The sequence below is a fragment of the Amblyomma mixtum genome, chromosome 3 (assembly GCF_055824585.1).
Source record: "Amblyomma mixtum isolate Tamu chromosome 3, ASM5582458v1, whole genome shotgun sequence".
Taxonomy (NCBI): Eukaryota; Metazoa; Arthropoda; class Arachnida; order Ixodida; family Ixodidae; genus Amblyomma; species Amblyomma mixtum.
Window position 1 is genome coordinate 33,078,688 of NC_143014.1, and position 26,088 is coordinate 33,104,775.

General features: G+C 43.6%; 1 protein-coding gene across 5 annotated transcripts in view; it reads left to right on the top strand.

Annotated features, from left to right (window-relative positions):
* Positions 1 to 24,569, top strand: part of Nt5b (5' nucleotidase B) — a 92,318-nt gene extending 67,749 nt beyond the window's left edge. For 3 of the 5 annotated variants that reach the window (XM_089578636.1, XM_089578637.1, XM_089578635.1), the window contains 18 exons: positions 1,747 to 1,853; positions 1,931 to 2,004; positions 2,063 to 2,180; positions 3,795 to 3,890; positions 3,973 to 4,061; positions 6,782 to 6,839; positions 8,996 to 9,089; positions 13,041 to 13,120; positions 16,896 to 16,956; positions 17,046 to 17,087; positions 17,167 to 17,259; positions 17,346 to 17,416; positions 20,017 to 20,235; positions 20,315 to 20,375; positions 20,461 to 20,518; positions 20,598 to 20,716; positions 23,659 to 23,787; positions 23,997 to 24,569. In XM_089578636.1, the coding sequence (XP_089434762.1) occupies positions 1,747 to 1,853; positions 1,931 to 2,004; positions 2,063 to 2,180; positions 3,795 to 3,890; positions 3,973 to 4,061; positions 6,782 to 6,839; positions 8,996 to 9,089; positions 13,041 to 13,120; positions 16,896 to 16,956; positions 17,046 to 17,087; positions 17,167 to 17,259; positions 17,346 to 17,416; positions 20,017 to 20,235; positions 20,315 to 20,375; positions 20,461 to 20,518; positions 20,598 to 20,716; positions 23,659 to 23,787; positions 23,997 to 24,101 (1,674 nt within the window). In that variant the 3' untranslated portion in view covers positions 24,102 to 24,569. Of the gene's footprint in view, positions 1 to 1,081; positions 1,242 to 1,273; positions 1,461 to 1,746; positions 1,854 to 1,930; positions 2,005 to 2,062; positions 2,181 to 3,794; positions 3,891 to 3,972; positions 4,062 to 6,781; positions 6,840 to 8,995; positions 9,090 to 13,040; positions 13,121 to 16,895; positions 16,957 to 17,045; positions 17,088 to 17,166; positions 17,260 to 17,345; positions 17,417 to 20,016; positions 20,236 to 20,314; positions 20,376 to 20,460; positions 20,519 to 20,597; positions 20,717 to 23,658; positions 23,788 to 23,996 lie in introns of those variants that run through there. The other 2 variants (XM_089578638.1, XM_089578634.1) reach the window with 2 other exon arrangements.
* Positions 24,570 to 26,088: the final 1,519 nt, after the last annotated feature.

The following is a 26,088-nucleotide window of genomic DNA, read 5'->3' on the forward strand; positions in this document are numbered from 1 at the left end:
GCAAAACAGCGATTGTATTGTAGCTTTTGTATGCATCACGTGATCTCGTTCATACTTGTGACGTCGCAACCATCTTTCGGGTACTGAAACCAAAATTGAAAACTACAGGAGAAACGAAAATCGGTTGCAAATTATTTATTTAGTGTTGACGAAGTCCCAAGTGGTGTTCCATGTTTACTAATGTATTCATCAGAAGGCAAGAGCGGGAGGGTCTCTCGTTCTTTTTGATCGTAAGAATGACTTTCTTCATGTCCTGTTGTCTCGATTCGTGACCTATCCGCTTGTGTGGGTAGTGCGGGCATGTGCCATTGGACGGCTGGTGGCGGGGGTCACAACTTTTATTTTAACAGAGCTATGAAGGCGACTTTGTGGTGCTATTATTCTAGCATTGGCAGCAAAAAAACTCTTCTTCCTTTGTTGGATGACTGCACATCACGTGTTATTATTGTCTTGGCCCATTTCGAGGGTATTGCGGCGTCTTATAGCCGCCTAGATTGTCAGCACGAACGTATCTAAGTTGTGTCACTGCCTTTCCGCTCGTTTTTAATTGGTGCTTGCGAGTTCTTATCTGAATTCGTTGAATCCCTCGGATGCTGTGTGGATTGCGGGCAGAAGAAAATTTGGTGGATTCGCTTCGCTTTGTTGGCAGTCATCCAGGGTAGATCATCGAAAGTCGGTTCATGAGTTTTTCTTCTTTTGAGGCTGCAGTATTCCACGGTGGAATGCTCTGAGCCATCGTCAATGCGCATGTTTCCGTCAGGTTGCTATCCTTTCCTCCTCCGAAAACCACTACACGTAGCTGCGGTAGATTTTTAGCAGCCAGCAGTAGTGTACAAATTTCCACAATCGACTGTCGGTAGACTGGACAGTGTTTGTCGCCGACTGGGAGGCCGAAGTCGAGCTGGAGGTCTCTGCGCGGGTTGCTGGCCGATGGACCTTCGCAAAGAGCGCCGTGGAGAGGAGGGCGATTGCATCAGATAAGCGCGCTGGCGCAAGCGCGGCGTCGTCTCAGACGGCTATTGTGGCAATCTGCGCCGGGGGCCACGCATCGTAGGCTGATAGGCGACGCCAGGGCGGGACTTTCCCGGAAGGAAAGCTACCAAGTCTACCCTTCGCTTTATCTGCACCCCAGAGGCACTCTTGTGGGGGGGCACCATATCTTCCCGATAAGACGGCGATCGTCGTCTAGGGCTGCTTCACTGCGCGAGATCGGGGTCGGCGCTGCACCAAGGATGCCGCGCGTAAGCGATGCTTTTTCTTCGCTGCAACAGACGGTCATTCGGGTGGCGCTGAAGAAGCGCAGCCGCTGACCACGAGCGTTTTTGACTCGTGGCGCGCCCGAGCGCGGGAGACCTGTTGACATGCTCGGTTGTGCGGACGACGGCGATAGCTGCTTACGCAAGGATCGCTTTCGTGAAGCCTCTTTCATGGAGGCCGAGTGGCCCGCCGCCCATGAAGAGGTGCGCGGCTGGTCCTGCAGCCCCGGCGACGTTATCGTGGCTACAGCGGCCCGCTGGGGCGGCGGTGAAATGCCGAAGGCTGTCTCTCGCGGTGTCTAAGAGCCTGCGCGATTTGTAGGCCGCGCGGAGGCCAGTGCTGGCCTTGACTGGACAGGTTACAGGCTCCGCCGAAGGCACAGTGCGACTCGCGTGCAATTTGATCCAGAGCGTGCATCATGACGTGAAATCTTGTCTTTGTCGTGCCGGTGGTTTGTGACCAGTAAATGAGACTGTGGTCTTTTTCTAGGTTCACAGGGCGTCGCAAACAATAACCGACGGCATGCCGGCAGCTCCCTTCGACGATGGCACCCAGTCGGGGGCCCCCAAGAAGTATTACCGGGCGCCGCTTCACAGGTCAGTAAAGATGCCCTTATCCCGGAGTACACAGACTCCTGGGAGGGAGTAAAACTACACGTGACGCCAACTTTCAGGATCTTTGTCAACCGGAGCCTTCATCTGGAGAAGATCAAGTTTTTTGGCTTTGACATGGACTATACCATTGCTCGTGAGTTTTGGCATCCATTTGTGTCCGTTCAGAAGTGACATTTTTTTCTTGTCCATAGAGTACAAGTCCCCCGACTATGAAGCCTTCCAGTTTCATCTGCTAGTCGACCAGCTGCTGTCCATAGGATACCCAACAGAGCTCAAGCAGTTTCAGTATGACTCACTGTTTCCAATTAGGTGAGGGTTATTTTGATTTTTCGTGCTTTTTGCCCTCGTGCCCGTTTATATACATTATCTGCTATGTAAAGTGTGGTCTCGCATGTGAGATGATTCGAGATCAGCTGACCTGTCAAAGGTATTGTTCCACTGCTGTATGCTTCTGTCAAGGTCATGCGATGGTGTGGGTGAAAATAGGGCAGGTAAAATAAGAGCAACGTCACCACGGTGTCTGAATTTTTTATTTTTTTTTTTCACCATGATCTATGAACTGAATGCCAGTGTTCTAAAATGTCACCCATGTGGTCAGTGTTAATCTGGAGCCTGATATGCATGTATGTGTGCACATGGGTCACATTTAGTGCATATGGTGGTGAAGTAATGAAAAAACAGCATAGCAGATGTGGCCACATGGAAATGGCACATTGCAGTGCTGGCTATCAAGCAGGATATATAGTCATTGTTGTTAATAGGTACCAGCTGCAAGTACTGGTGGGTGCACTTTGGCATTGACCTGACCTCCACACTGCACTCCACCAGTGCTGAGCAGCTATGCAATGTACTGGTTTTGGGGTGAAGTGGGTGTAAGAGGTATGAGGATGTTGTTAGAAGTGCTTATCTTGGTATTCATGGTGTAGGGGCTCCAATTATCACAGGTTGATGGAAATAATATAAATAGGATAGGAACTATGAAAGCAGCTGCATCCTTTTGTATTTTAAGCAAGCATGTGCCTGCTGTTAGGCATACTGAATATGTAGCCTGCATGCTAAGTAGTATCACCCTGGGTGTACGTTTTGTAAGAATTTCATCAGTTGTATGCCCTATTTTCATGTACATCTCTCTCCAAATGAAAAGGATCAGCAATTTTGCACAAAAAGACTTAATGTTTTGGTTATTTCTCTAGTAAAGTTGAAAATGAATAACACCATCTGTCGGGCTAGTTGGTTGCGATCCATATGTATCAGCAGCGCGAACACCACACAGGAAGAAGGAGAAGAAGGTAAAGAGCGCTGAACTTCCAACTTTTATTTGAGCAAAAATTGAACCCGCACTTTTATACACATACCAGGTAAAATCCCACCAGGGGGTAATCACCCTTTTTTTACCTTTTTACCGTGTTCTTGCCTTCTCATGGTTTTAGCAAAATTCGCGCCCTCAACCCTGTTTTTCCATTTTTTCCATTCGCGCACACTCAGCCCTGTTTTTACATTGTCTTGTTTTTTTCCGCATGTCATTCGTGCTTTTCATGGAAGTCTTTGAATAGTGTGATAGTAGTTATCATTTTGATGCCCTGGACATCGTGTTGGTCTCAATTCGATAGAACGCCTTGATTACCCCCTGGTGGGATTTTACCTGGTATGTGTATAAAAGTGCGGGTTCAATTTTTGCTCAAATAAAAGTTGGAAGTTCAGCGCTCTTTACCTTCTTCTCCTTCTTCTTCCTGTGTGGTGTTCGCGCTGCTGATACATACATATAAAGTTGAAAATGACTTCTGAATTTTATACACCAAGAGGAAAACTTATAAAATGGGAAAAAATATGCTTGCACACGTAATCCTTAATTGAATGATCAAACTCTCTTCAACAAAATGGCATAGTTTTTTTCATACTTTATCTTTAATGGTGCTTCTGCAGGGGGCTGTGGTTTGATTCTCAGTACGGAAACCTTCTCAAAGTTGATCCCTATGGAAACATCTTGGTGTGCTGTCATGGCTTCCAGTTTCTGAAGACGTGAGTATGCAATTTGAGGAGCAAGCAAGAGACTCTCTTTTGGAATTTTCCTTGCTTATAAAGTTTTGTTGCTCATTATCAGAGGAGAGATTTACAAGATCTACCCGAACAAGTTCATCAAGCTCGATGAATCCAGGGTATTTGTGCTCAACACTCTATTCAACTTACCTGGTGAGTAATTGTAAAGTTTACCATGCTCCTGTCACTCTGTCCTGTAGTGTTATACTTTATACACTTCAGCGCTACCTTTTAATAGTGAACTGACTGAGCATTATTCAAAGTTGAGGAGAGGAGTTGGTATTTTCAAATCTTCCATGCCATCATGCTTGAGAAGGTCGGCACTGGCTTGCTTTTCTGTTTACATGGAAGTGTTTGAGGATTGCTTTCCTGTTTTACCTTTGCTGTCTTTTGAACTTGAATGAAAAAATCGATTCGACAGTTAGGGGAAGCATCAAAAACCAAACATAACTTAATAAGCTTTTCAGTTATGTATTTACAGCTGTTTGACTGCAGCTTTATAGGCTTGCATGCTATTGGTGGTAAAATGTTTCTCTGAAGAGATAAAAGCACCAGGTTTGTAGTTGAACTTCTTTTTTTTTTTCTACGAAATGATCTGCAAGATGTTATTTAATATTGATCCAGGTGGAAGTTGCCTGTTCCCATTAATTTAATTTCATCCCCAATGAAGTCTCCGTTTCAGTTTCAGCAGTCGAACAGCGGCTGTGACATCACAGGTAGGTTTGCCATTCTGGCTACAAAGGAAAGCTAGCGTAAGAGTTGGAGCAGACTGAACTAATGAAGCAGCGATTATATTGCAGTTTTTGTATGGCTTACAGAACCTTCAACCTACGTGTGATGTCACAACCATCCTTTCACAACGTCACAACGATTAGATTTTGAAACATTTTCTGGGAATGGGCACATTCTACGTAGTGATTCATGAACAATGTCTTGTGCATTGTTCTAAAGGAAGACTATGGTACAAAAATCTGGTGTCTTCAACCTTTTAAGGATTATATAGTCTTTTTACTTATCTATTAGCATTACAGTCATGTACAGACAGCACTGCTGCAAAATTTCATGTGATCCACCCTGAAAGACAGCCCGTCACTTATTTTTTTTTTAGTTTGCTATTTTTGTGGAGACATTAAAAGATAGCCCGGCCAGAAGAATTAATTTTACTTGCAATAAGGCTATCCTGGAGGAATCTCTTGTTGACATCTGACATGCTCTTGGAATGGGCAGGATTGATTTAAGGCTCTATTCAGAACTGTGTGCATCATCTGCTTTTTCTGGTGTAGCCACCCATTCACAAATCTTGGAATGCCTACAAAGCCTTTGCATTTCTGGACAGATATCATGTACATGTCAGCTGGATGAAGCAGTTTTAGGGCAGTTTTGGGAAGATTGTGATAGCGCATAACAAACGTCTCTTTTCTGAGGTCCTACTGGGCTTTTAACGCTTTCCAGTAACATTTTTTTTTTTTTTTGGGGGGGGGGGGGGGGGAGCAAATAGTAATTTTTCTGAAATGAATCAAATATCAGTAGTGTAGCTTTGCTAATGATTCAATTATCAATAGAATAGTGAGAGAACTCAATCTAGTACAAATAGAATGTTTTTATGAATATTCGCTTCTTGTGCATATGTTCAGTGAGCAATCGTGAGAAACAGCGAAGCACTGCTTTCGCAGTTATAGCTGTATCTTTTAAAACTTCGTGTTGCGACGTGGAGGGTCGCAACACGAAGTCGCAACTTTATCACTGTCACGTTATGCACATAGGAAAAGTACCTTTTGTTAAACTTGTGCCACTAATGTAATCATCTAAACTGGTGCCACATCTTGGTGCATGAGACGGGTGATAACTACGTGTGAGGCATGGCCTCTGAGGTCAGGCATTAAGGCCGGGTTTGCCTCATCCTATCTCGGAGGTGGTGTATGATTATGAACACTGCCGCACGAATGGTCTGCATCGTGGTGCTGAAACTTCCAACCTGCACATGCCGATTGTGGCAGCATGGTACACAGCGTGTATGGTTCCTGTTGTTGGAATAGTCGTGGAGGAAAAATACGGCAGACGTTATTCAAACTTCACGCCAGTTATTTGAAAATTAGTCAAACTTCAGGACATATTTGATTTTTTTGAAGAATTTTGAACATACACTATTTGATTCGTTCGAATAATTGAATAGGAGGATGTTTGATTCGGTGTTTGAACTTTCCAAATATTCGTGCACTCCCTCAATTTTTTTTAATCTGCTCTTTGTTTCACCTGTTTTTGGCAGGACATGCACAGTTGCCTATGTTGCCATAAAGTCCCCTGATGCTCATGTGCGTTTAATGGTGACTTATATGCAGTAGCCTCTGAAAACATTTTTTAAGTAGCTTTGTATATTTGATTCCATGGTGAAAGTTAGTTGCATGTTTGTTTTTCATTAGGTGTTTGTTGGATCTTGTCTGAACCATCAGAGTAACATCCAGTCAACTTTCCTTCTTCAGAGTGGAGTTTTGAACCAATCGAAGGCAACCATATCTTAACCTCCTTATGTTCTCTAGTGGCTAGTGCATTTGGCTGCTCAGCCCAAGTTTGGGGGATCAAACCTCAGCCATGGCACCGCACTGGACGAGGTGAAATGCAAAAATGCCTGCTTGCTGTGTGATGTCAGTACATGTTAAAGAGCCTCAGATGGTCAAAATTGAGTCATCCACACGGAGTCTCTCGTCGCCCTAGTTCACATTTTGGATGTGGGCCATTAAACCCCTTGTACTATACCATACCTTGCCAACTTATCTCAAGGCTAGCGTATAGTCTGGGAGTCACAGGTGATAATTTTGTGATTTCACTGACTTATTTTCTTGTTGCATTGCTTTCTGCCTTTTATTTTTTTACAGAAACTTACCTGCTTGCCTGCCTTGTCGACTTCTTCTCCACATCTCCACAATATATCCCGTGAGTTGAGTTTTTATCCTTGTAGAGTTGCTCACATAACTTTTATTGAGGATTTTATGATGTACCTCTAGAACCAAACATATTTCAAGCACTGTCATAACCAAGAGGGCATTATTGAGGGGAATGGGACATATAAAAAGCTGCCCAATGAAGAAAAAGATGTTAATGCAAGAAAAGAGAAATGCATTTCTACAGAATACAGCAACAGTGTTGCAAGTAAACACAAAAACAGGAAAAAGTGATAACGGACAATATCATTTCCGGGTAGTCATTGCCAAGTGTTGGAAAAAGAAAATTAAAGGGCCACAGGCAGCAAAACAATAAAAAATGAAAATGGTCATGGATGCAAGTAGGTAGTGCTCAATGCCTTCTAAAAATTTTTCAATACTGTTGAAACTAAATTGTCGAGTGGTTTTGCTGCATTGATGGTCTTTAAGAGGAAATTAATCTTCATACAACATGATGCAGCATTCATCATGAATAATTTATTCATGATGAAATGTGTGTTTAGGTTTTAATAAAAGGGTTTTGTTATTGTTATATGTATTAGAGATGCACAGGCAGGCAGTTTTGTTTTAGAGGGAGAAGGCTGTTAATGATTTTGTATTCATTGCGAGTGCTACGCTAGACAAGTGATGATGATTAAGAATTAAGAGAATGCTGAAGCTTTTAACTTTGCAGTGTGATGAGTAGGGATTTAATAAATTAATGTGCTGTGTCTATGTAACGTAATAACTTTGCTGATGGAGATGCCATGTATAATAGCATTTTAAAAATCCAGCATCTGATTAGCATTAGTAACAGATTTTTTCAAGAATCTTACATCAGAAGTGTACTACTTTACATTCTATATTAAGGGTCATGTGCCATTTGGAGCACCAGCTTGGGTATCATGTTAAGGTCGTCGTGTAGTTGTGCTGTGCCATTAATATCTCCTAGTATAAACGATTGTTACGAAACAACCTCATTGATGTTGTTATATTGTCAGGTAGATCAGAATAAACTGGAAAAAATGGTGCCCCAACACTGACTGTGACATGTATTAAGTAGACATGTAATGAAAAATTTGCAAATGTTTGGTCAGAAAGCTATGACTACATCCTGGTACATCTGGATCAATGCAAAGAGAACTGAGTTTATGCAGAAGTAAGGCATGAGGTACTTTGTCAAATGCCTTCCACTCAGCTTGCAGAATTACGATCAAGAGAAGGGAGAATTTAATTTATTAATTGGATGTCGCATGAAATAAGCTTCCTAAAGCTTCGTCAAACAGATGTGAAATTGAGTGGTCGATAGCCGTTAGCTGAGTGCTTGTCACCAGATTTATTGAATGGAATCACTTTGCTTATTTTCCAGTACTTGGTAAGGGCGCTGTTTAAGACTTGGGCATTTGTACCATTTGGTTTACAGGAAGACTACAGCTTTATTCAGTCAATGATATTGACAGTCTGCCGCCATGGTGGCTCAGTGGTTATGGTGCTTGGCTGCTGACCCGAAAGACATGGTTTGAGAGAACATGTGGTCAGGGCTGGCTTTAACCATTTAACTGATGATGAACTGTGCATGTTGTACGCTAATATCCAATTCGGAACTCACATTTGACAAATTTTATCCACGCGTGATGCTCACGAGCCAAAGTGTTCTGTGTAGCTGGTTTCTCAGCAAGATGTGCTGAAAAATATCTAAGCATAGTTGTATGCACAGGCAGTGAATTAAGTGGGTGGAACACTATAGTACTGCTCTGTGGAACGGGAAATATTTTTGGGGAAATGTGATCTACAGCAGCCATATCTCATTTTTGAAATTGTGGTAGGTACCTCACCTTGGTTAACAAAATTTTAACTAAGTTTTTAATGTTTATTAGGTATGTGTTGGTACACAGCAGCAGGTGCTGTTTAGAGTGGACTCTTGGCAGGGACTTAAGCTTTCTAAAAGTCTGTCTTTCAGCTTGTATTTGCATTGTCCTACTGATGTCACTGGAATATTAGCTGAATCCGATTTGTAACCCCCCAGAACTGTTGAACAACCTCCTACTAGTCGGCAAGAGGACTAGTGAACTAGTGAATTGTTTCAACCTGGTAGATCATTTTGGTAGTACGGATTACTGAAAATGGGCTCATATCTTGAGTTGGCTTCATTTTCTTGTTCTTTTTCAGAACAAAGACTGGAGTGAAGATTGGCAATTTGTTCATGTCTTACAAATCCATCTTCCAGGATGTCCGTGGGGCTGTGGACAACATCCACACCTACGTAAGCTTGTACAGAATCTTCCTTAATAGTATTTTTATTGAAATTGAGAAAAGGCTTCTTTTGTGATGAGCACCTTTTGTCATGTTTCATGATGCTGACTGTTTGGAGTGTTTCATAATATTTTACATTGAGGTTTTGGATAATTTGTGTAAATCATTACAGTGACATGTAAGTATTTTGTGTGTTTAAGGAATCAATAGGCATAATTTTTGGCTTATAAGAGCTGGTCATTCGTTCTGATCCTGTTCTGCCATAGTAGAGTGGAATATGAGGCATAATACTGTGTCATTAAGAGTTCAGGGAAATCTTCTCTGTCGTGATTGTATGACAGATTGCTCACTGTAGCAGTTTATATTGCGTGCAGAGGATGAGATCTACAAACCTTTAGCACTGCTGTTGTTTTGTTTGAGGGGGGGGGGGGGGGGGAGGGGGTAGAAACTGTACTCCATCTCGCCAGTAGATTGCAGCAGTGTGGTCAGTGCTGCAGGAACACAACAAACAGTCCCTCAGATATGTGGACAATGTTGAATTGTTTTCGAATAATTAAAATAATAATTGAACCTGTAGTTCAGGCTAGTGTTTTTCAAATGCTGCGGGTGTTTAAATAACTGGTCAAATTAGCAGAGAAATCCCACATGGATGCAGCTCTGTGGAGGCCTGCTGCAAAGTGGTGTGCTGCCATTCGCAAGCATAGCGTTCATCGAGTTGGTCATGCTTCCTATACGCCATCTGTTGAAAGTTCACTTTTGTTGTGGAAGCAACACTACGCTAGGTGTGAGTGATTTCGCGGAGCCCCGGAGAGCCCCAAATGTGGATGTGCGAGGAGCGAGTGAGAAACAGTTACTGCGTAATTTCCTTTCCTCAAATACAATTCATTTTCTTCATTACGCCCCTCTTTCTTTTTCTTCTTTCACTCCCACTTCCTCCCTTCCTCTACAAACGATGACGGGTGTCCACCGAGATATGCGAGACAGTTACTGCGTATTTTCCTTTCCTCAAATGCAATTTTCATTTTCTTCATTACGGCCCCTCTTTCTCTTTCTTCTTTCACTCAGACTTCCTTCCTTCCTGTACGGTGTGGTTCAGGTGTCTACCGAGATGACAGAAAATTACTGCGCCATTTCCTTTCCTCAAAAAGCATTGTGTTCAAAGAGCAAGGCATCGTTCCGAATGGGTGGTGGCGTTCCGTGGACTCCCTGGTAGCGCTACAACACTCTGTCGCGTTCCACTCCTAAAGGCGAAGCTTAAGTGTAATTAATTAGCAGTTGATTATTATTTACTCATTAATCAGTAATTAACAATTGATTAGTAACTTGCCCTTACTTAGTAATTAGTCAATAATTATGTGTGACGTCATCCAGTGGTGGCGTCACCAGTGCCACAGAGGCAGTCAAAGTGGTGCGGAAAACGCTTTCGCCTCTACGCACTTCACTCTACGCAGTCAAAGTGCCCCCTGAGATGCTGCCACCGCTGTGATTGCCGTGCTTTTGCTTCCGCAATTCTTCTCGGGATGGCCATTGGTCAAACCACAGCCAATTTTTTTCGCCAAGCAAGCGAGCAGCTGTTTACCTTTAAAGTCCTCAAATCTCTTTACATCACATTTCCAGTCGAAAAAAAAAGCTTAGAGACACCAAGCACCACTTACTGTGAAGGTAGAGCAGCTGACTTCTGGTACTCCTTTCTGCCCAGAGATGGAGCGACCGGTTGGCTAATACGTATTAGAGTGAGGAGGAACACATTTATGGAGTGCATGCTATCCTGATTGGCTCAAATTGCCATAGTAGCTACAGTGCTACAGACTGCTTGGGAGGTGAAGTATATACACCTTTCCAAAAAGGGCTCCCTGGGCGCTGCCATATTGTTCCCTGGACTGCAGTGGGCACCTCGCGCTAGCACGGTGGAAGCGGCGAAATGCCTCCTCTCTGGACTGTCGGAAACCGGTTCCGCCGCCGCTTCCACCGTGCTAGCGCAGTGCCCACTGCAGTCCAGGGAACTATATGGCAGCGCCCAGGTTGGAAAGGTGTATATACCATTGTTGCCAGTATATAATTCACTTTTTTTTTCTAAATTTTTCGTTGTTGCGATTTCTGTACAAAGGAATATATGATGCACCACTGTGCAGCATTATTTGCTGTGCGTCATTATTTGCTGTGCCCAGTAACTGTGTTTGTAAAGAAAATTGATATGTGAAAGAAGAAAAAAAAAATTGTTAAAATGTTCTGCATTATGGAGTCTACTGATAAACCTAAAACTTAGCTATAGTTTTTTTTGAGATACAATTTGATGCATTTTGCTGACAATTAATCAACGAATATCAAAGTACAGCATACTGTACTTCAAAATACAGTTCGCTAAAACTAAATTGCAGGTGACGCCAGGAAATTAGGGCTGAAATTTGTGAGCATCTTGCACATTCATGAATGTATAGCACCTGTTAGAAACTCGCGGATTATTAGATAATTAAATTTGTGTGTGGATAAACACCAAAGGCTATATTTGCAAGGAAAACTTATTTACAGTGCTAGAATACATGTTGACAAAGTTGCACATATCGCTTGTGCACTTGCAGTCGGGCACTGCACATGCAGTGCTTCCCCTTATCACTTTCACATCTACTCTGCTGCTTTACTTGTTTCTCATGGCACCTTTGAAATTTGCGCACTTCAGGGCCCTGAAAACACACAAATATATACAAAAGAAATGCACGCAGAGGCGCGCACATGTGCAGGGGCTCTTTCCAAGAAATGCAGAGAGTTCTTGGATCCATGTTTTGGCTATCATAAAAGATTGGACACCTGGCTACGGGGCCGAAAAAGTGCTCCGCCCAACTTATGAACCAAAGGGGCACCCTGCACTCTGGTCGTAAGTCGGAGGGAAGGTCCCCTCACAGAAACATATATAAGACACTAAAGAGATGCTTGCTAACAAGGTACTACGCCCATGGAAACAAACAGGTAAATGTAAAGGGCGCTCGCTTGCTCGCCTTCGACTCTTAATTGGCTGGGGTTCCAAGTAAGAGAGCAGAGGCTCACAAACTGGAGCACCAACAAAAGCGACTTATTGAACCAAAGCATTGGTGTTTGTTTGCATCATGGTTGTTGTTTATGTTAACATCACGTGACATGCCCAGGGTGCACAAACGAATATGTCCAAGTCAATCCACAGTGCTACACATAAATAGAAACAGAAATGTAAGTTGTATTTCAAGCAGTGGTTTGGCGTAATAAGGATAATAGGTTTGGATGATGGGTGCCAGCCAGGCACTTCAGGACGAATGACAAAGGTAATTGAGCATGGCCAAGATGCCAGCTAATGGCAGAGAGGTTCAACACAGGTACATTGTTTAGAATTCAGCTGCTGACTTGCTGATGCCAACTGTAGCTTCCATTTCTATGCCTGCCAATCTGAACTGGGTAATGTACTCTTCAGGCTTGTGAATCCTGCTGAGGTCTGAAATTTTAGATTGTGAAAATCCCCTAGTGTAGAAAGTGTGTGCACGTGTGTGCTTGCTCACACTTGTCCATTGCCTGGCTTGAACAGTGCCAAACTGTCTGTTTTGAAACCTCCATGTCGACATTGGCACTATCAAGGAGCACTGGTACACTTTGTCCTTGATCTTGCCCCTGCTCCATGTGCCGCCACTGCTGAGCACTGCACTCCTCTGCTGCTAGCGGCACATGGCAAAAGGATATGGAAAGCTATTGAGCCCATTTTTGACTAGCAGTTGCCATATGATTTCACTGCTTTGTACTCTGGCTTGTCATGAATTTTCATGAGAATATATTTTAAGCAGTGCTGCTACCAACCAACATGCACTGTTGTTGTAACAAAATTCTGAGCATCAGTGGAACTGATATATGGGTTTTGTCATCCGTAATTATTTAGCTATCCAGTATGTGGTTTTCCTTGTTACATATACACTGGTGCTTTTCTGCATTGCTCTGTTCACAGGGTCAACTTAAGACTGAGACCATTAACAACCTTGACAAGTACTTGGAGAAGGATGAGAGGCTACCTTTGCTACTTGATAGGTTCGTAGTGATTACACTAATTGCTGTATTCTGTAGCTGCATATACCAATCAGCCACCTCACTTTCACAATTGTTGCAGAGTGCATCTAAATGAAGCAAGTTCATGTAGAGGATGCTGTGAGTAGAACATAGCCTCCGTTATACTACTGCTATAATGTCTGCTGAGTCATTGCCAATACCAAATCCACTTTTTGGCATTTGAGGTTGCCAGTGTTCTAGACGTTTGTTACTGTTGGAAAAGTGTGGTGGGCGTGGTGACAATCCTGTATCAATGCATGCTGCAGCATTGGTAATTGTCAAAAAAAAAAAATGTAATCTGTGTCCTAGTTGTCTCTGTGTCAGCTGTTTTTGCTGTCAGGGTGTGCATCGACAGCACAAGTTCTGTATAGTAGTGGTTCTGCCTCAGTGTGACACACTTCCCTTGCATTTTAATGCAGTTGGGCAGACATATTAGGAGTGATATAAAGGAGACTGTGGCTAGGGAGAAAGCTAGTACATACAGTGGACTCTCGTTAAACGGAACCTCAAGGGACCGGGAAAATATGTTCCGTTTATCAGGAGTTTCGTTTAGAGAGAGAATAGGTTCAGCATTGCGCAATCCGCTTCCGCGTGATCCCTACGCGGCTGGCGCGCGCGCGCGCAGTTGGCAGTCTCAGCTGATCTCAATTTGCGAAATCTAGGTAATAAGGAGAACGGTACACTATGAGAACAAACTTTATTAGAGAAAAATAAGCAGTGAATTTTTTTTCCAGTAGTACTAGTACTGAAATTTAAAAAAAAATGTCAAAAGAGTGGGAATTACCACTTATTGGCTAGTGAAAAAGGATTTTATATTTGCTTGTTTGAGCTCTCGCAGCCGTTTTTTGTTAATGGCATCACCCATACTTGACAGGCTGTGCAGAAACACTTCCGAACCTTCTTCTCGTTGGAAGAAACTCTTCAGCATTTGGACTGCCGATTCCGCCTGCGCAGGTGTCACCACAGGATCAGTCAGCGGTCTCGTTTTCAAGCTCTTCCTCCTCGTCTTCACTTTCATCAGGGGGGCAGACATCAGCTATAATGCTGTGCACGGTATTTTCTGGGCACGTTGCCACATCGCTGTCGATCTGGACATATTCATCAAGTTGAATGCCCATCGCAGCACAATTCTCTAGTAGCAAATCTTCCTCGGCTGCGTCGTGAACATCATCAGGCTCACTCTGTGTGCTGGGTTTTTCTGTGGTTGCGGCAAACCCCGCATGCCTGAAGCAGCTGGCAATGGTGGTTGCACTAACCTGCCGCCAAGCATCATCCAGGAGGTAAACGGCACGCAGTACATCTACCTTGTACTCTTTCCCCTGATCCATGCATAAGAGCATCCTCCTAAGAAGATTTTTGCGGAAGCGCGACTTGAGCGCTTGAATCACACCCTGATCCATAGGCTGCAGCAGTGCTGTGGTGTTCGCTGGCAGGAATTCCAGCTGTATGGACTTCAAACCTGGCACAGTTCCGTGTCCAGGGCAGTTATCCACCAGGAACAAAACTTTCCGCTTGTTGCGAGAGAAGCGCGCATCCTCGCGATAAATCCACTCACTAAAAATGGCTTGCGTCATCCACGCCTTGCCATTGGCCTGGTATGAAACGGGCAAGGTTGCGACGTTTTTGAAGCAACGAGGATGCTTCGATTTGCCAATCACTAGCGGCTTCAACTTATCGCTGCCCGTCATGTTGGCACCGATAAGGACGGTCAGCCTGTCCTTGCTCAGCTTCCCTCCGGTGCATTTCTCTCCTCTAAATGATAGCGATTTTGAGGGGAGCAACTTGTAAAAGAGTGCAGGCTCATCTACATTGTAGATGTTCTCTGGATCGTATTCCTCCAGAATCTCGGGCAGCCGTCTTTCTCGCCAGTCTCCGCATGCCGTCGCGTCAGCAGCGGCAGCTTCCCCTGAAACAGCACGAAACACCAGTCCATTGCGCTCTTTAAACCGGGTCAGCCACCCCTCGCTGCACGAGAAACCCTCGATGCCGAGGTGAAGAACAAATTCATCCGCTTTTGCACGAATTAGTGGCCCGCTGATTGGGATGTTTTCACTGCGGGCTCTGCGCAGCCAAAGCACCAGGCATTTCTCCAAGTCTTCGTGGTCAGCCGCTCGCAGTCGTTTTCTTTGAGGACCAAAGCGTGACGTCTCGAACGCCTCCCGCAGCTTGTCCTTGTCCTGAAGAATTCTTGTTAGGCTGCTTTTGGGGACGGCGTACTTCGTCGCTAGCGCTGTTTTCGTGAAGCGACCACTCTCGAAGTCGTTGATGATCTCCATCTTCCTTTCCAACGCAAGTGCATTGTGCGGTCGTTTTTGCGCTGCCATCGGACCGAACAAAAGCTCTAGGGCTTAGGCCTAACTGAACACAACCGCCGTGAACCCAAGCGAGCGATGCGGAGGGCAGTGTACGAGCAAACCGGAAACCGCCGGAGACGGAAACCGGAGAGGTGACGCGGGGAGGAGGAGGAGGGGAGCATTGATGCGTACCGCGATGGCACTGCGCTTGTCCAACTAGTTGCGGTTTCGAGTTTTTCGGTTCCGTTAACGCGGTGGTCGCAAAATTTGAGTTCCAATTAACGAGATTTTTTTTACATTGGCTTAATACAAAACCAACCAATCGCGAGGCGTTTGTTCCGTTTAAGCGGTAGTTCCGTTTAACCGATTTCCGTTTATCGAGATTCTACTGTATGCATATTTAGAAGTTTTACAGTTCCGAAAAACTGTGTGCTTCATGCAATGAAGTATGCTCGCTTATTTTTGATACTGGTAGTCCCATGAGAGGCAGCTGTAGTATTGCTTTGTGCATGGTAGGTGATGCATGCCTTCAGCAGAACACAGATAACATAAATGCACAAACTAGTGGATACGAATAAATAGCAATGAAATTATGCATCAAGAAAAGTCTGTTTTCAACCATAGCCTGAAGTTTATCATTATCATTCTTCAGCATTGTCATAATATGTTTCACTCAGCTGTTGAATGCAGAGAACATGAGTAACTCAACAGTTATTTAGATGTTTATGTTCGTGCTGATTCAATTGTTTAAAAACTAAGGAAAACCATGGTGAAATGCATGGAATAACTAGAAGAAAACACTATGTAATTTGAAGCATGACATGCTGAAGTAGCCTTGGTAAATTTATTTAGTATTTACTTACGCTACTTGCGGTGGCCAAGGAGCATTATTGCAGGGGTGTACACAGAGGTAAGGATGCAGAAAAGACTACAGCCACTGACAGACAACTTTGTTTGGAAGTTTGAGTGGCTCCATGACATATCACAGGTCCAAGCATGCCTTGCAGCTGTGTGCTTTATTTATTATTTATTTATTTATTCATACTGTTAACCCTTACTGAAGGTCATGACAGGTTGTCAATTTAACAGGAGCCTTGCAAGATCTTGGCAAAAGTGGAAACCAGAATTTGAGGTGTGCTTCTTCCTTGCCTGTTGTTTTTTGTGGCTCAAGTTCTGTGTATACAAGATGCTTGCAACCACACTATGCTTGTTTGATCACTTTTTTTGTTTTGATCACTCAGGTTTCCGAAATCATGTTCTGGTCTCTTTACTAGGCAGTACCAAATGCTTCATTTAAAATATTCAAGTTGTGAACAAAATATCAAGACAGAGCTATACTGCTTTTTTTTTTTTTTTCAGCCATACATTATATGGCTCTGTTCTGTGCAACTGTGCCTTGAAATTCTGACGGTTTACTGATAATCTGATGGCATGTTTATATGAGAGTTCTTTTTTTTTCTTAGGATGCGTGCACACGATAAGAAGCTCTTCTTGCTGACCAACAGTGACTATGCATACACAGCAGTAAGTCATTAAGTCGTTGCACTTTTATAGTTTAGAGCTTGTTCCAAGAGCTAGTTCTAGCATATTTTAAATTTCACTTGCTTTTGCAGAAAGTTATGCAGTACCTGTTTGACTTTCCAAGCACAAACCATGTAAGTATCTGAAGTAGTTATGGAAACTGCTTTGTTTTCAGCTTTGTCAGAATAGTAACCATTCGGCTGTTTTTTGTAGCGAACCTGGGAGTCGTACTTCGACTACATTGTCGTCGATGCACGAAAGCCTTTGTTCTTTGGCGAGGGCACAATCTTGCGGCAGGTAGACACGGTAAGTGAAACAGCCTTAGTGTAGAGAAGACATGCAGAGTATTTCATACTCTATGTTTATTTATTTGAACTGTTTCATGTCTTTAGAGCACAGGAGCCCTTCGTATTGGTAGCCACATTGGCCCTCTGCAGCTTGGCCAGGTCTACTCTGGAGGCGAGTGTGATTTTATATCTTGAATATTCGTCGAGTCAATTTTTCAGTGAAACTGAGAAAGTAGCGATGTTGGTCTATGGAGCCATCAGTTAGGGGTTGGGGGATTTCTTGTTTGCATGACTAGCTCGCATATTACCTTATGTGTCTCGTCTGTTGCAAAAATTGCCAGGTTAAAGGCACTCCCGACCGTAGTGAGTGCATGACTATGCAAAGACTGTGCCACTTGCTATTTTTTTCAATTCAAAATATGTCTAGGAAGACTTTCACTATATTGCTCATGAAGTTGTATGGACCAAGTAATGGAGCCATATTGGCAGCATGCACTTGTGGCCGCACTCCATACATGTTGGCCTGGGAATTTCTGCAGGAGGTGATACAGGCCATTACTTATCCTTTTACAAGTTATTGACAAATGTTTAACAAAGCACCCCACAAAAGACATTTCAACTGTACAAATTGTGCGAAAACTCACTTTGTTAACTCCCATCTGTTGCTTGCAAAAAGTGATGTTAGTAGCAACTGCAGTGCTGAACACTTGGCTTGAACATCTGTGGACCGCATGCAGGATAAGTCAGCTAACCTGAACCAGCATTTGTACATAAAAAAAAAGTGTAATTATATAGCACTATATTGAAGTTTTGTAATGCAGCAAAAAAATTCCAAACATTTGCAAACCAATTTGAAATAGTTTTTAGTTTTCAGTTGGTACCGATTATATCTTGGAACTGTGTTCGCTAAGAAAGACAGTTAACGTTAAAAATTCAGAAAGTACTACTTTGATATGGTTGGTCCCGGCATTCGAGAATATTCAAGTAAGCATTTGTTTTTAAGTGCTCAGATGTATGGCCTTTGTCAGGAGTACACAGCCCATAAGATTTGCTTCTAAGCTGTACAGTGATGCTTTCTGGCATCCCTTTAAGTCTCAAGCATTGGAAGGGCGAGGGCGAATGTTTCTTTCACCTTCAAGAGATTTGAAGTGCTGATGACTCGGAACGAGCCACACAGCATGGGGTTGGACTGCATATATTTGGCAAAAGCTCTACATGCTGCTTCCTCCACCTGAATGAAATTTGGAGGAAGTAAATCTGTTGAATTGATTTGCGCAGAGCAAAAGAGGGAAGTGTCATTATTGTTGCACACACTGCACCGAAGTGAAGGTATAGCATCATGACTCTTACCTTCTTTTTAAGTTGGAAAGATAGCTTTATTGTATCATCAGCTGCTCGTACATACAATGTGCCTCGTGCAGAGCTGCAAGCTTTGGTGACTAGTGCACAATCCTCAGGTTGCCTCTAGCGTAGGAACCTGAATTCAGTGCTATTGACTGGCTGCAGTGTAGTTTCTGTTGATGCAGAAAAAAGAAAAAAATTGAAAGGTGGCCACTACTATGGAATTGTACTAGCAACTTTACAATGTGCTCAGGTGCTTTTTCAGTGCTTTTTTGAACGTCTTCCTAACCTGGGCCTCTAAAGCATGTGTTCCTCAATTTCGCTGTTTGAAAAGCCTGAAATTGTGGTATGTATTCCCTGCAGAAAATTTCAAAGGGTAAAAAGAGCCATGACTGGAACAGGATGTGGGAAGAGAAGTGGACAGGATGGGCGGTAACAAGCAACTGGGGTTTATTGGAAAGAACGTGGTCCAGCGAATGTTTCCTTGAAATCAAGTTATGAGCAATAATGGGAGGTTGTTTCTATTCTTGATTCTTCCTATGGCTCTCATTCCTGATTATAGATATCTTCTGCCTGTAATGGCTGATATGCATTTGCATTGCAGTTGCTTCTCTGCCAAGCACAGTGTATTCACCTCTTACCTTGAATCCATGTTGTTGTTGTTGTTGTGCAAACAGATTTATTTCTTTACGACATGACAACACGTAGCCAGTAGCAGACATGAATTGCCGTGTTTATAAACATGATGCTGAAAACCAGGGGGACAAGGGGGGGTAGCTAGCAAAAGTACTTGATCAAAAGAACTTCGTTGCCATGTTGTGTGTGCTTGTCGCTTGTAAATCTAATGCACTTAAAGCCTTAAGTAAATTTTTGCAACAAAGTGACTTTGAGAGTGAAACAACTTCTGGCTTGTTTTATGGGGGCTTAACGTTCCAAAGCGACTCGGGCCATGCCGGACACCGTAGGGAAGGGCTCCGGAAATTTCGACCACCTGGGGTTCTTTACCTTGCCCTGACATCGCACAGTACACAGGCCTGTGGAATTTTGCCTCCATCGAAATTCGACTGCCGTGGCCGGGATTGAACCCGCGTCGTTTGGGTCAGCAGCCAAGTGCCATAACCATTGAGCCATCGCGGCGGCTAAATGAACTTCTATATAAAAAAGCTCATAACGTGTATAAAAAAAGATCATATACAGAGAACTGCAGATTTAAATCTGTTCAAGCTTTCATAGAGAAACATTAACCACATTGTGAGTATTGTATTGTATCTCTCTGTAGCCTGTATACATTTTCAAGACAGTGAAGCAGAGCCCTCGGAATTTCCTGGAATGTTTGTATCACATGCTCCTAGAATAGTTAATTTGGTAACATCATGTTTTCTTTAGACATGAGCTGCGTCAGGAGTGCAATGTTCTTGTGGTCAATTGCAGGCAGCTGTGATGTCTTCACGGAGTTTGTAGGAGCAAAGGGAAAGGATGTCCTCTACATCGGTGACCACATTTATGGAGACATTCTCAAGTCTAAAAAGACACGTGGCTGGCGCACCTTCCTCATGATTCCCGAGCTGGAAAAGGAAATCAACGTCAGCATAAACAGATGGACATTGTTTGAGAAGCTGCAGGAACTGGACATATGCTTGGGCGATATCTACAAGTCAGTGTTATTCCTCCTGTAGTACATTTCACTTCCTTAGTGCGTTCTATTCATTATGTGTTTTTTATTCTTCGTGAAGGAACCTGGACAGCAGTTCCACGGATGTGCCTGACATAGGCAAGCTGCGTCAGTCTATCCGGGTGAGTGGTTGCACTGGCTGCCAAGTAGTACATTGTGGTTACACAGAGGGCATTAGGCAATTGAATTACCTCTTCTTTTATTTAGGAAACCTCTCATGAGTTGGACATGTGCTATGGAATTCTTGGCAGCATGTTCCGTAGTGGTGAGTGCGACGGAATTATTCTCTTTGGGGCACACGCTAGGCCAGGGCTTTTACTCTTGTCATGTTTGGGCTATTTCAGGTTCTCGGCAGACATTTTTCGCCAACCAAATTTGCCGCTATGCTGACATCTATGCCTTCACTTTTGTCAACCTCATGTATTACCCGTTCAGCTACATGTTTCGGGCTCCACCGATGCTGGTAAGCTGCCTTCATTGTAGGACACTGCTACCAACAAAATAGAGCCTTTGTTCTTGGGGACTAGGAAGTAGACTGCACAAGACCCTTTGTTGGAAGCCTTAGCAGTGTGCTTGTCATTAGACAGGATAACGCCACATAACTGGAGCCAGAATTTTGAGCTCTGTGGACTAGAGGTGGCTTTTTGGAGGTCTTGCTGGCGCAGTCTTGTTTGCCAGTTAATAGACTCAAGATTAGTTCGTATGAACCACTGAAAATCCATGTCAGTTTCAGATTGTGGTTCTAGATGGATAGACGAAATGTGGATATGTTATTTTCAAGACCAGTATGCCACTATTTTAAGTTGTTGTATTTTGTGAACAATTTGGTTTCTATGTGTGAGGAGTACGAGATTGTGGCTGCTTGCATATTATACACTTGCTGGGCTGAAACCACTGCAAGCCAGAAACTTAATGCTAGCCAAATGTAAACACAAGCATTGTTGCAAAAACTGCACACAGATCTGGCAGCTTTAGTTAGACCGAAGTATTAATTTTTACGGGCATCTCTGTACCGTTATATGTGGTCATTTGAATTTCAGTGACATTCAGAGCAGTTGTTTTACATTTACAGAGCCCTTTGCGGCACGGCGTCTACGTTTGTGCACGTGACATTACAAAAATTTTTTTAAAGCATCTAGCATTGTTTTCAGGAAGTCAGTGATGCCGGCTACATTTGAAATTTCTGCTGAATCAAATGTCACGACCATTTAGAGGCTAGAGAACAAAATCTCTTTTCCAAACCAAGAAGTGGAGGTTGACATCATGAGGTTCTGCAGCACACCTAGGAAGTGCTGTCTTGTGCTGTCTCTCCTTTCTATGTTGGCATGGTGTGATGTCCTACTAAAGTGTATCTGAGTTTTCACTGTGGAAACAGCTACAGATAAGGCAGGTAATCAATTTGGCATTAATGTGTTTGACCGAAGAATAAGGCTGCAAATTCTCGTATGCCACATACTTTCACAGTATAGAATTCCTTAAGTTTCTGGGGCCTCCATGCAAATTCTCGTATGCCACATACTTTCACAGTATAGAATTCCTTAAGTTTCTGGGGCCTCCATGTTGTTTTTGTGAAACAGGGGGCTTTAAATATACACACAGAAATTTTCGAATTTTTGTCGACAGTAGAACATAATCAGTGTCTAAAAGGGGTACACTACTAGTGGGGACGGCTTTTGATGACAGTGAAAAAGATTGCCATAATTCCACAGCCCTCTCAAAAGGGGCAACTGTAGGTGAACATTGTGTAGATAATTGTAGATCAGAATGTTCGCACATGGCAGCCTCGTTGCATCACTTTTCATGCTGCAAGAAAAATTTTGAACCTTTTGCCATACCCTGAAAACAAAAGTATCTGCTTCATCCGCTGTTCTTGAGTGTCAAACTCGGAGACTCTAACAATATTGTGACGAAGAAGATGAAGCTGGAGTATGTTCAGGTTGCCCAATCAAGGCGGAAAGCTGGGCTAGTTGGTTTGACATAGTTAATTAAAAGACTAGCGCATAAAACTAGGACAAAGACAGAGAAGGAGACAGGACGAGCGCCAAACATCAACTGAAGGTTTACTACACCAAACATGTACTTAAAACACTTCAGTGGCACATGCGCACACTGAGTTACAAAAAACTAATCAAGAAGTGGCAAACTGTTTCGAAGATACATGGTTTCTTTCCTGGTCAGGGCAAGTGACGTCGTGCTTACACACTTGTCACCTTCCCTGATAATGTGATAAGCCTCACAGATCTCACGACCTAACCTTGTGCCTCCCCTACCAAGCACACACGTGGCATCAAACGCCGGCACGCACCCGCACCGCTTACAATGCGTAGCCAAATGGCTGCCCCCCGCCAATGAATCCACCAGCGTGCGATGCTCTCGTAGCCGTTCATTTAGGCAGCGTCCAGACTGTCCCACGTAGCATCTACCGCATGAGAGGGGTATGCGGTATACAATGCCAGCAGTGCACGGAACGAACTTGCACAGGTGTTTTATGGTGCATACCAGTTTCCTCTTCTCATTGACGGCTTTGCACATGCGCACCAGCTTTTCGGGGGCGGTGAACATGACGTCCACACCGCACTTCCCTCCAACATTTTGTGTTTTAAGTACATGTTTGGTGTAGTAAACCTTCAGTTGATGTTTAGCGCTCGTCCTGTCTCCTTCTCTGTCTTTGTCCTAGTTTTATGTGCTAGTCTTTTAATTAACCAGGTTGCCCAATTCAGCAGCTTCACTGATTCATTGTAAGCTTTAGGTAATTATCATTCCTTCAAATTTACTGAAGCACTGTTGACATGTTGCAATCCTGGGAGGCTAGATGCCCCTTTGAATTTAAGCGGGCTTGCCATGGCTTGGAACACATATGTCGCTGGCTTGGATAGCTCCACGTCTCTCCTAGACCACATGCCGCCAGTGGGAACCGAACCAACGACCTCCGAATCACGCGTCTGGTGCTCTACCAACTGAGCTACAGTGGCGGCTGTGAGATCTTCTGCTTTCGGGGGTATTTATGTTTACAAGTGGCCTAACCTTGAGAGTGTTTATCAGCGCCACCCACCACATTCATAAGCGACGGACGTAGTACGTCCTGAGTTACCGCTGGTGTGACGTGGAACGTCATATATAATATGAACATCTCTTTGTGTCCTCTTTCATTTCATCTTACCCTTTAAGTATCGTGGCAATCGTAGTAAAATGTAGTAAACAGCACTTGCTATCCTGACCTGCCACTGCTTTCCACATGCACCTCCAGATGCTGCTTGTTTGGCTTTTGTTTTTTACACCCCTTGAGTATGGCAACACTTGGTGTGACATTGATCACTTGCCATTGGTGGATATAGCATAGTCCCTCGATTTTCATGATATGTTGCTCATAGCCTTAGATGTCTTTCTTTACTGCACTCTCTTCAGATGCCACACGAGTCTACTGTGAACCATGAGCAGGACCCAACCCACCAGATGAATGGCGACAGCATGTTGGATGGTGAAGTGTTCAAGGGCACAGCTGAGTCTATGCGCGAGTTTCCAAAACGCGAACAGGTGAGTTTGCTTGCCAGAAGGGGGAGACACTCGAGCATAAAAGTTTGTAATGGCAGCTTCCTTTTTGTCCAATCTTTCTTTTCTCTTTATTCTGATCAGCACTCTTCAGTGGCAGCACCTGACGTGCTGGGGGCAAGCACATCTGTTCAAAATGTGAAGGACAAAATAAACTCGTGATGTTGATGCTTGCATGCCTGTAACATGCGCAGGTGCCTCATCGCATTCCGGAGACACCAAGTCAGATAACGCACCACCATGACACTGATGACGATGATGAAGATGCAGAGCGTGCGCCTGAGACACAACACCAGTAGGCAGCTGTTTGACTCGCCTCCTCCCCTATTTTTAGCTGCGCGCATGTGCACATCTACCACAAGGCAGCTAGCCAATCAGTGGCCTTAACAAGTAGCGCCCACTTGGGCTAGGCTGGTCTTGGCTGGGCTGGCCTTTTCATCAGGACATGCATGTTCGAAGAGTGCGCCAGCCCAGAGTTGCATTGTGGCAAGCTTGTGTTCTTTCGAGCAGGAGATATGTACATTGTGTAAATTTTTTTTATATATATGTACTAGCGCAATCCACTTGGCTCACTTGCCATCTGCTCGTCTGCAGTATGCAATGGCTTCTCTGGAAATATCAAATTTCTGCTCCTTTTGTGGAACTAGCCTTGTCAGCTCCTTGCTCATCCTGGATTTTCCTCCTCTCCTGTATTGAATACAATTCTTAACTGTTTATCTGCCTTGTATTGGCCAATTTTTAGGTAATAAAATATTTTCCAAGAACTATACTGCTGTGGTGTGGTTACTTTACTGTTGTGAAGCAGGTAATCACTGTTAGTTCGTTCACTTGATGGTCGCATGGAAGCATTGCAGCCGCATAATGGCTTTATAGTATTTGTAAATAACCACAGTTGGGTTAGGCTCTTATTTTGCCACCTATGGCTGAAGACCAAACATGCCAAGGCCTTGTCTCCCGCATCTTCTAAACATCAAACCCCCATTAGCCTTTGACCCTTTTCTTGTTTGCTGAGCATGTATCAAATGGTAGCTTGCAGCGCATCAAGAGATTGTAGGATGTGTTGTGGTAATGAGTACTAATACAAACCTATATATTGACTTCTGCCAACTTTCCTCTGTTCAGCCTCCAGTTACAAATATATGATGTACTATCAACTATCGGGGACAAGTCTCCAGGATGCGTGAAAAATGATCTGGGTGCATAGGTATTGCTTCTCGACCATCGCCTCATTTGACTACCACACAGAGCATGTGGATCACTTTCACCTCCACCGTTGTGGTCTCTAGCCACAGCTTGTAATGCAGCTGCTGACTTTGGTTTCCACTTGCGCAACGTGGAGACTTCTGTTTCTGATTGTATGTACATACCTGCTACCCGGCGTGGGTTGCTACTGATGTGAAATGTTGTGTGGCGACATGCCAGATTCACATGTGTTGATGTGCATTTTAGTGATCAGCTCCCTTCATTCTGATCTGAGCAACCCTGGTCTCTCTTGTGGATCATAAGTTCCTTCAGAACAGCTTGATGAAGCCTGGAAGACTTGCAGAGTAGAACAGGAAAAAAAATTTGTGTAGAAAAGAAAAACTATAAAGAAATTAGGATTATATGCACGCCCAGGTCATTCGCCCTAGTGTATGTTTAGGGGAGAATGCATTTGAACATTGTTTCTAGGCTGATGAAAAGCAATCGGATGGCATTGTTAAAAACTCAAAACATGTCTTCCGTAAATTACGTTAAAATCTATGTTGTCTCTCTGTGTCCAGCAGGGAAGTCATTTACTGCAGTGCACTACTGCTCCACAGATTTATTATCGTTTGCATTTGTAGTCTATTCAATCAACCGTTCCTCAGTTGTCAAGTGTAGAGTGGATTTATTAAATTTCTGACCTTTGACTAGTTGTTTCAGTGAAAATGCAGCCATGTTGAGCACATCCTTGATAGCACTTCACTATCTTGTTCACTATCTTCACTAGCACTTCACTATCTTGTTCAGTGCAAACATGAATTTGAGCTATGTCTATCGTCTCTCTTCAGCGAGACTATCTCCACCAACTGCAGCAAGTTGCCTTGCGCTGGTGATTGTTTTTGCAGAAAGAGGTGGTTAGGTACTGCTTTCTAGCTTCATTGCCAGCTAGGAGACTTTCCTTTTTTCTTGCTTGTGTTAGCGTTTGCGGCTTGCCAGGATTACCATAGAGTATTTTTATGTTCACACGGTGAAGTAGGTTGTTTCAAATGTTCAGGAATTCGGCACCTTTGATGCACAACAATAAAAGCACTGATTATTCAT